General features: G+C 44.7%; 1 protein-coding gene across 1 annotated transcript in view; it reads left to right on the top strand.

The window, feature by feature from the left end:
• The window catches only part of HDAC3 (histone deacetylase 3), a 16725-nt gene extending 6917 nt beyond the window's left edge, over window positions 1-9808 (top strand). Inside the window, exons 4-15 of the mRNA XM_017532240.2 lie at window positions 745-826; window positions 957-1013; window positions 1135-1190; window positions 1568-1701; window positions 2234-2314; window positions 2684-2757; window positions 2891-2955; window positions 4805-4894; window positions 5017-5075; window positions 5312-5391; window positions 5709-5866; window positions 9175-9808. Of these exons, the coding sequence (XP_017387729.1) occupies window positions 745-826; window positions 957-1013; window positions 1135-1190; window positions 1568-1701; window positions 2234-2314; window positions 2684-2757; window positions 2891-2955; window positions 4805-4894; window positions 5017-5075; window positions 5312-5391; window positions 5709-5866; window positions 9175-9244 (1006 nt within the window). The 3' untranslated portion in view covers window positions 9245-9808. The remainder of the gene's footprint in view (window positions 1-744; window positions 827-956; window positions 1014-1134; window positions 1191-1567; window positions 1702-2233; window positions 2315-2683; window positions 2758-2890; window positions 2956-4804; window positions 4895-5016; window positions 5076-5311; window positions 5392-5708; window positions 5867-9174) is intronic.
• The last annotated feature ends 531 nt before the right edge of the window (window positions 9809-10339 follow it).

Here is a 10339-nt window from a genome sequence, read left to right as displayed (position 1 = left end):
CCCCCACCAAAAAAAAGTATCAAGGTATAGGAAATTTCCATTACTCCACAAAGGTCAACTCATACCCTTTTGTAGTTAATCCCTTCCCTCCAACCTAGATCCAGCCAACTATTGATCTGATGTCTGTCCTTGTATTTTACCTTTTCTAGAATGTTACATAAATGGAGTTATACAGTAAGTATCCTTTTGTGTCTGGCTTCAAGCCTTTGCTTTTTATAAAGAATAACAATGGTAATAATTATAGCTGACGTTTATTAAAGGCTTACCAGATATCATAAACTGTGCTACAGGCTTTTTGTGGGTTATCTCATCACCGTTTTACATATGTAGGTATACAGTTCTTTCTTTAAACGTGTGACTATGAAGAATATTATTGAACATTGTGTTAAAATGTGTTACACTTAGAAGACTAAGAAAAACAGAGCTCATGTTGTCGTCCAACTTACTTCCTTTTTACATGTGTACTACAGTACCTGGAAGCTGCTTGCTTCTTTCCCCAGCTGGGATACAAACTCCCTGACAATTAGATGCTTCTTGATTTCCCATCCAGTGCCTTGCACAGGGCTTGGTACATGGTTTGGTCCAAAATATTTGTTGAATAAATTTGTAGGTAGCCCAGGTGTGTAGGAGGGGGAGAGAAGGTTCTTGAAAAATGGAGATTGGAGGAGTCTGGGGTAGGGAGGGAGGTATGGCAAGGGCCCAGACAGAGGCAGGAGGGTTCCAACTTGTTCCTCTTCCCTGCAGTCCAGTGTTTCCCGGGCTCTTTGAGTTCTGCTCCCGTTACACAGGCGCATCTCTGCAAGGAGCAACCCAGCTGAACAACAAGGTGACATAGTCTCGAGTCCTGTTCCTACTTTCCTCTGGATCCCTGGACTTAGGGGTTTAACCCTGACCCTGGGCACCCAGCTTGAGGGGTGGGCAGGAGGAGGACTGTGACTTGGGTGTTTGTCTTTCAGATCTGTGATATTGCCATTAACTGGGCTGGTGGTCTGCACCATGCCAAGAAGTTTGAGGTGAGTGAGGAGGTGTTGGGAAAGACTGTGGCCACCCTCGAGTAGGTGTTTAGGATGATGGTGGGGGGCAGCTGGGTAGAGGAATTGCTCCTCTCTTCATGAGACCACTGTCTTGCCATAGGCCTCTGGTTTCTGCTATGTCAACGACATTGTGATTGGCATCCTGGAGCTGCTCAAGTAAGTAGCCTAGGAGGAGATGGGGGCAGTTACGGGATTCTTAGCTGAGGAGGTCTCTCAGACTCAGCCTGGACCTTGACCTTCCACCTCCCTGACTAGCTTCTCCCAAGTTCTTGATGCTTTATTCAAGCTGCCTCTTCCACTGCTGCAGATTCCCTGCTGCCTCCTCACATTTCAGCCTTCTCTGCATATCTGTCTCTTGTCCCTGCCTCTAGTCTCTAGGCTGGAGCCCCCAGTTGCCTTTAGGGAACTGGTGATATTAAGTTTCAGGCGACCAGGGCAGAAGCAGACTCTTCACAGTTCTAGATCCGGTGTTTGGGAGGACTGGGTCAGGGGGTTCACTTCTAGCTCAGACCCTGGCTTTGCCTTCCCTCCAGGTACCACCCTCGGGTGCTCTACATTGACATTGACATCCACCATGGTGACGGGGTTCAGGAAGCTTTCTACCTCACTGACCGGGTCATGACCGTGTCCTTCCATAAATACGGAAATTACTTCTTCCCTGGCACAGGTATGGGAATAGGGATTACTTTCCCCTTCCCACCCTTCAGCTCTTTACTATGAGTGCCTCCTTCTCAGCCTTCTGGTCTCAGCTCAGGTGTCCCCTCCTCAGTGAAGCTTTTCCTGACCATCCCAGTTATAATCACCTTCCCCATTACTCTGTCACCTCAGCCTCGTTGTTTCCCTCAGAACACTCACTGCTATTTGTGTTTATTGTAGTTTTTTGTTTTGTTTGGTTTTGTTTACTGTCTACCTCCTCCTTATGCCTACTCCCTAAGAATATAAGCTTCCTGGTATATCGTTAATTTCTTCAGTTCTATTCATTGCTGAATCCCCACCAGCTAATACACAGTTGGCTCAGAGTGGATACCCCAACACTATTTGTTGAATGAATGCAAGCTGCAAGAGATTTAGTGGCTCTAGGGACTTTATGATGAAGGTGCATAGATGCAGTGAGAGGTTCCCAGAGTGCAGATCGGGGTTGAAACAGCTGGGTTGTGGGTACTCCCCATGTGTGGCTACCACCACCCACTTCCCTATAGGTGACATGTATGAAGTTGGGGCAGAGAGTGGCCGCTATTACTGTCTGAATGTGCCCCTGCGGGATGGCATTGATGACCAGAGTAAGTACTGAAGTCTTCTCCCTGTTCCCTAGGTCCCTTCTTTTTCTCCTTGAAATAACCTCTTCTGCCTGGTATTGTCTGCTGTTGGGTCAGGTGTCCTTAAGGATGAATGGCCTTCAGAGGGACCATGAATCCCTGGAAATCGTATGCAACATATCATGTGTATGTGCATTTTCTGGGAAAAGTCATTGGCTTTCATCATTTACTCATAGCAGTCTGGGATCCCTTCCAGAAGTTTCAAACCAATGATTTGGTTCTTTGGGTTGCCCCTTTCCTGGGCTACATGCTCGCTCAACCCCCTTTTTCCTTTTGTTCCCTGTCTCCCCATCCCCTTGGGGTGCCAGGTGCCCATCTTTGGCCCTCTCCCAGGTTACAAGCACCTTTTCCAGCCGGTTATCAACCAGGTAGTGGACTTCTACCAACCCACGTGCATTGTGCTCCAGGTAACACTTTAGGAGTGTTCTGGCTGGGCTTGGGGGAAGAGAGCAAGGGAAGAGGAGGTTCTTTAGGTTGGTTGGGTAAGGGGTATCTGATCAGTTATATCACTGCGCTTGCCTGTCGTTTTGCTTTTTGCAGTGTGGAGCTGACTCTCTGGGCTGTGATCGATTGGGCTGCTTTAACCTCAGCATCCGAGGACATGGGTGAGACTTGCTCTCCTTCTTCTCCCCAAGGTTTTTAAGTGGTCTTGGACTTTAGTACATGGGTGGGGGTAGTTGGGGAACGGGCCTTACCTCTACTAGGAAATCAAAACTAGCTACAAATTGTACTTGAACTAGAAATGTCATCTTGTACAGGGTTGCCTAAATGGTTATTCATTCACAGTATATTTTTATTAAGCACCTATTATGTTCCAAGCATCATGCCACATCATGGGGATGGAATGAGGAGACTCCCATGAAGTTTACAGTTTAGGAAACAGACAAAAAATAAATAATCAAATGAAATAGATTGTTATAAATTCTATGAAAGAAAGAAAGCTGAGATACAGGATACAATGGGGGACCTACTTTAGATAGTATGATTTGGAAAAAATTTTCTAAGGAAGTAAAATTTGAGCTGACACCTGGTGACCAAGAAGGAGTCTTAAGGAGACATAAGGGGAGCAGAGAGAAGCCTGTCCCAAGCATTGACAAAGGCCCACAGAAGGCTCTAAGGGGTGGGCCCAGTGCATACACCTATAATCCTAACACTTTGAGAGGCCAAGATGGGAGAATTGCCTGAGGCTAGGAGTTTGAGGCCAGCCTGAGCAACATAGCGACAGCCATCTCCAGAAAAAAACAAAAACAAAATTAGCCGGGCATGATGGTGCATGCCTATAGTCCTAGCTACTCAGGAAGCTGAGGCAGGGTGATCACTTGAGCCCAGGTGTTTGAGGTTACAGTGAGCCCTGATTATGCCACTGGACTTCAGTCTGGGCAACAGAGTGAGATACTTTTTTTTTTTTTTTTTTTAAATAAAATGAAAGGCTCTGGCAGGAATGAGCTGATGCAGTAGAACACAGGGAGCAAGCTAGAGGTAGTTTGAGTTGGGGTCCGAGAAGCTGACCATGGTGAGATTGTGCAGAACCTTTAGACCCTGGTAAGGAATTTGAATTATATTCCAAAGATGGTGGGAAACCACTGTAGTATTTTTAAGCAGAAAAGCGACATGATCCGATTTGTGTTTGAAGGTGATCATTCTGACTGCTGAATAGAGAAAACTTTGGGTAGAGGAAATGTAGATGAAAGTGGGAAGACCAGTTAGGAAGCCATGGTTTTGGTTAGGTACCCAGACCAAGGTGGAGGAGGTGGCAGTGGAGAGACATAGATGCTCTGGGATATTATATATACATTATATATATTTAGATGGAGGCATATATATGTGTGTGTGTGTGTATATAATTTTTTTTTTCTTGAGATGGAGTCTTGCTCTGTCATCCAGGCTGGAGTACAGTGGCATGATCTCAGCTCACTGCAAGCTCTGCCTCCTGGGTTCAAGCGATTCTCCTGCCTCAGCCTCCTGAGTAGCTGGGACTACAGGCACACACCACCATGCCTGGCTAATTTATTTTGTGTTTTTAGTAGAGACAGCGTGTTGCCATGTTACCCAGGCTGGTCTTGAACTCCTGAGCTCAGGCAGTCTACCTGCCTCAGCCACCCAATGTGCTAGGATTATAAGTGTGAGCCACTGCACCCAGCGTAAGTTGTATTTTGAAGGCTAGAATCAACAGAACTTGCATTGATGAGAGTAGTTGATTAACAGGCAGGGTGCCAGGGAGGGTGTTGGGCAGAACAGAGATGGGACTGTGCTTTATTTTAAAATTTTTATTGAGACACAGAATATAAAGTATACACAAATCTTAAGGGTATAACATAGTGAATTTCACTATCCAGATAAAGATTTAGAATATTTATAGTTACCTTGTGCTCCTTTCAGGCAATACCTAAAGGTAGGTACCTTGTCTTTTGATAGCCAACCTCCTCCACTCCTTCCTCTGGTTCCTTTTTACAGGGAATGCGTTGAATATGTCAAGAGCTTCAATATCCCTCTACTGGTGCTGGGTGGTGGTGGTTATACTGTCCGAAATGTTGCCCGCTGCTGGTGAGCACCCTCCTGATTTCCTCCCCCATCATCCACTGTGAGCTAGGGGGTCCCTCAGATATGGCCACATGGGCTTGCCAGCCCACTTGGTCAGCCTGCTCCCCTCTGCTGGTTGGTTTCAGGACATATGAGACATCGCTGCTGGTAGAAGAGGCCATTAGTGAGGAGCTTCCCTATAGTGGTAAGGACCACCCCACAACAGGGAGGCCATTCTCACTAGATTTTAGAATGACTTGGTTTGAAGGCAGATGGGAAATTTTACACACTTAGAGCTCTGCAAACTAAACCCCTGGCTCAGAGCAAGGAAAAGATTGGGCAACTATTATGTAGGGGCTCTGGATGGGAAGGAAAAAGACTGGGAAGTCTTGGTAGCTGCCTTTCTTAGTCTGAGCCATACTTTCTCCTCTCCTCCCTAAGAATACTTCGAGTACTTTGCCCCAGACTTCACGCTTCATCCAGATGTCAGCACCCGCATCGAAAATCAGAACTCACGCCAGGTCAGCAGCTCAGAAAAGCTGAGCACAAACTTTTCCTGAAAGGCGGAGCCCAGGAGAGGTCAAAGATGTGGGAAGTAGAAAAAACCAAAGAGAAGGAAGTTCTAAATCGTCACTGTCACTGTTATTGGCCAGGAGGCAGTAGGTTAAAGCAGACGCAGTTGGGGTTGGTGGGGAGGGATAGCTATCAGTTGGGGGACCTAAACTTGAGGTACCACTGAGATGAAAACCAGGATGGTAGGGGTCAAAGGCAGCTGGGAGAGTGCATGCCCTGGAAATCACTGGGAACTGCTCACTCTCTATTCCTCGTCTCCAACCAGTATCTGGACCAGATCCGCCAGACAATCTTTGAAAACCTGAAGATGCTGAACCATGCACCTAGTGTCCAGATTCATGATGTGCCTGCAGACCTCCTGACCTATGACAGGACTGATGAGGCTGATGCAGAGGAGAGGGGTCCTGAGGAGAACTATAGCAGGTCTGGGAGCAGGGACTTTAGGGGGTTCCGGTAGGCTTGCTGGGGAGTCTTAAAAGGGAAAAAAGTAAATGAGAAGGTATAACCTTATTGCCCCTGGCTTACCTCCATGTCTGCTACAATTTCCCCACTCTTTTCTTTGCTATTTTTAATGACAAAAGTAACACATATTTATTGTAAAATTTTAAAACAGCACCAGAATATGTTGTTTGCTTTCACACAATCCTAGACCCATTCCATAGGAGTAACCACTGTTAATAGTTTCTATTTTTTTGGATAGGACTTTTTCTATAGATTGCAAGTATACTGTTCTGTATGTACATATAAACAAACACATACTCATTTACAGTTTGTGTGGTTTTTTTTGCTTTTTGTGAATACAAATAGGGTCATGCTATATATGCTGTTTTACATCATATAGCTGGTTCCATGTTAGCTAGTATAGCACTGCTTCAGTATTTTATCAGCTGTATAATAATCTATCGTGAGGATATAGCATAAAATTTAACCAATTACCATTGATAGACATTTACATTATTTTCCATTTGTTTGATATTACAATAATAATGTGTCAGTGAATCCCCTTACATATACATCTTTGCATGCTTGTTTCAGTGGGTTAGATAGTAGAATGGTTGCTGCTAGGTCAAAGGCTGTGTGCACCGATTTTTTTTATTTTTTGAGACAAGGTCTCATTCTGTCACCAGACTGGAGTACAGTGGCATGATTATAGCTCACTGCAATCTTGGACTCCTGGGATCAAGCGATCCTCCTGCCTCAGCCTCTTGAGTAGCTGGGATCATAGGTGTGCACCACCACACCTGGCTAATTTTTTAATTTTTTGTAGAGATGGGGTCTCGCCTTGTTGCCCAGACTGGTCTCAAACTCCTGGGCTCAAATAACCCTCCGACCTCAGCCTTCCAATGTGCTGGGATTATAGGCGTGAGTCACTGTGCCTGACCTAAAAATTTTTTCTATTTACTGCCAAATTGCTGTCCAGAAAGTCTGTAGTGGCTTATAGTCTTGCCAGCATTTTCCTCAGTCTTTCCAGGTCTTGAGTTGGACAGGTCACTGCCTAAATACCACACCCTAAGGCTCTTTGATTTCGTTGCTCTGTTAATTTTTTCAGGTGGGATAATTGTATTTTTTTTTTTTTTTCAAAAGTCTTTATCTTTCTGAGATAGATACTAAATATTTGTAGATGGAATGAATTAGGGGAAAAAAGGATAGGGTAGAATTTTTTTAAATCCCAAAACTTTGCTGAAAAATGAAAGGAAAAGACAGCAGAACCCAGAAGTGCAGAAACAGATGCAGTTAATGGAGAACAGATTTTCTTATGTGACTGAGGGATAACCACAGCTGGACACTTGTGGGACACGCAGTCCTGCTCCCATGTAGTGTTAGAGGTCTGAGCTGACTCTGCTGCAGAGCCTGATGGGCTTCTTAGCCCTTTCCAGAATCTGCTTCTCTGTCTTAGAGTTCAGGCCTCTGTATCTCTCCTCTGGACCTGGGCTTTACTGGTCTGACTCTTGGGGACTTCTCTAACTCTCCTCCATGAGTATCCCCTGATCTCCTCTCCTGGGTGAGGAGGCGTCTGAACATCTGGCTTCAGGGCTTCCACAGCTTCTGAAAATTGCTTTTCATTGTCTGGTTTGGTTTGGTAAAACCTGTTTTAAGTTCTTGCTTTTGTAGAGGTTTGAGTTTTTTATCAATAGCTCCAGGCTAGAATCTGGGCCTAGTCTCTGTATTATAATACCACCCACTTTCAACAGCTAGAAGAAGCCTCAGGCTCTTCCTTTTCTTAAGCCCTACCTCTCTGTCAGACCACCCACCGAGTTTCTGTTCTTTGATGCCTGTAGCTACAGCTTGCATAAGACTTGCAGAGTAGTAATAGGAAGAGTTAACACTTTTTGTGGGTTTGCCAAGCACCAGACACACTACTAAATGCTGTCTGTTAAAACATATATAGCATCATCCTGTTGCCATCAGACAACTCCGGTGGCTCTTATTCTGAGATTAAAACAAGAGCAATCTAAGGCTCAGAGAGACTTAAGTAACTTTCTTTCTTATTTTTTTGAGATGGAGCTTTGCTCTTGTTGTCCAGGCTGTAGTGCAATGGCATGATCTCTGCTCACCACAACCTCCACCTCCCAGGTTCAAGCAATTCTCTTGCCTCAGCCTCCCAAGTAGCTGGGATTACAGGCATGTGCCTTCACGCCTGGCTAAATTTTTTTGTATTCTTAGTAGAGACGGGGTTTCTCCATGTTGGTCAGGCTGGTCTCGAACTCCAGACCTCAGGTAATCCACCTGCCTCGGCCTCCAACCGTGCTGGGATTACTAAGTAACTCTCTGAACATCAGAGTTAAATATCAGGGCTGAGATTCAACCTGAGTCTGACTCCACACCTTTAACCGTCGTACGCTTAGAAGTAACTGAGACGTTGCTCACCAAGCAGATAAGGCTTTTCCTGGCTTAGTTCCTCAGCTTCTCTTTGATGACTTTCTCAATTCTCTCTGTCCCAGAGAATACTTCTTAAAAAAGAAAAAAACCAGTATTGAGTACCTATTGGGCCCTGTCTAGCTTTCCTATCCCTTCTTTCACTATGGGTTTATATTACCACATCATTCTTCTTAAAATTAAAACTCTCCTTTACCTAGTACTTAGAAGAAAATCCAAATTTTGGAATGTGGCTTAAAAAGGTCCTGCATGCTAGCCCTTACCTACATCCAGGATCTCATCTCTACTCTCCTCCATGCACAGTGCCCCAGCTGCCCTGGCCTCCTTGTTCTTACCGGAATATATCAGTCTCTTTCCATTTCATGACCTTTGTACTTGGTTTTCTTGCGTCTTGGAATGGCCTTCCTGAAGTCTTTGCCTAGCCAGCTCCTCCTCAGACTGTAGGTCTTATGTGCATAAGGTGTTATGTCCCTAATATTCGTCTCTGAAATTTTACCCTTTTCCTCCCATCGCCTTCAGTCATATCACTTCATTTTATTAATTGTATTCTCCATCATCTGAAATTATCATATTTATTTGCTTTGTCAGTTATTCATCCATTTATTAGGTAAGCTTTTTTAATAGACAAACCTTGTCTGGCTTGTTATTCTCTACTGTATTGCTAAGGTTTATGACAGTGTCCGTACAGAGTAGTTCCTTAATGTTTATTTGATACATGAATGGGTGAATAGCAGTCTCTACCAAAAACAGGAGGCGTGGTTCTCAATGGGCCTGAGAAATGCCTTTGGAAGAGGGTGCTGGGAGAAGATTGGAACTTGGAGTGACATCTTGACCTCTCTCCCTTTGCTTTGCAGGCCAGAGGCACCCAATGAGTTCTATGATGGAGACCATGACAACGACAAGGAAAGTGATGTGGAGATTTAAGAGCGGCTTGGGATGCTGTGCCCCAAGGGATTTCTTTTCGCCTCCTGGTTGGGCTGGAGGGAAAAGGAGTAGCTCCTACAGTCCTGGAGTGGTCACGCCAGGGCTTTTGCTGACTCTGGGAAAGAGTCTGGAGACCACATTTGGTTCTCGAACCATCAACCCCATTTCCTCTCTCTCCCAAGGCCTGACAATGGTACCTATTAGGGATGAGATATGGACAAGGATAGCTATCTGGGACATTATTGGCAGTGGGCCCTGGAGGCCAGTCCCTAGCCCCTCTTGCCTCTTATTCCTTCCCTGTTTCCCTCCAACCCAGAGATTTTGAGGGATGAATGGTAGACAGGGACTGAGATTGCCCTGGACTTCCTCCTCCTCTTGCTTCCAGGGAAGGTGAAGAGAGAGGGATTTGGCAGGAGCTCTGGCTCCCTAACACCTGATTCTCAGATGATGGGAAGTATGTTTTCAAGTGTGGGGAGGATATGAAAATGTCCTGTTCTCACTTTTGGCTTTATGTCCATTTTGCCACTGTTTTTATCCAATAAACTAAGTATTTTTTGTACCTTTTGCCTTTCTAGGAATGTTAATTCTTTCTAGTTTCCTATTTATGAAGGGAGAGGGAAACGAACGTGATGATGCATGTAATAAAAGCATAGCTAATATTCATTCAGCACTTACCCTATGTTAGGCCCTGAGTATGTATTCTATTTTGATTATTACATATATAAGGAGTCAATAGAGCATTTTGGTTAAGAGTTGGACAAACCTGGGCAGATTGAGAGAAGTAGATGACTTTGATTTTGAATCTAGTTGTTGAGAGTAGTGATGCTAGTTGGTGAAGATACACGGAGATAAAACATGTAAGTGCTTAGCACAGTGCCTGACATAAGAAGTTGCCCATTACCTATGTGAACAACAATGCTAAGTACTGTTAGTAGCCACAAACATGGACCTTTCTCTGGAAGAGTTTACAATCCAGTCAGTAGTATGATAAATATTATAGCAGATATGGACTGGCATAAGAAAGAGGGGTGATCATTGGATCACTTTCTTCCCTCCATCTTCTGATTCTGTCTGTTCTCAACACTAGCTTTGAAA

The sequence above is a fragment of the Cebus imitator genome, unplaced genomic scaffold (genome assembly GCF_001604975.1).
Source record: "Cebus imitator isolate Cc_AM_T3 unplaced genomic scaffold, Cebus_imitator-1.0 Scaffold76, whole genome shotgun sequence".
NCBI lineage: Eukaryota > Metazoa > Chordata > Mammalia > Primates > Cebidae > Cebus > Cebus imitator.
Note: the sequence above shows the minus strand (reverse complement) of the source record. Positions and strands in the feature narration are given on the sequence as shown.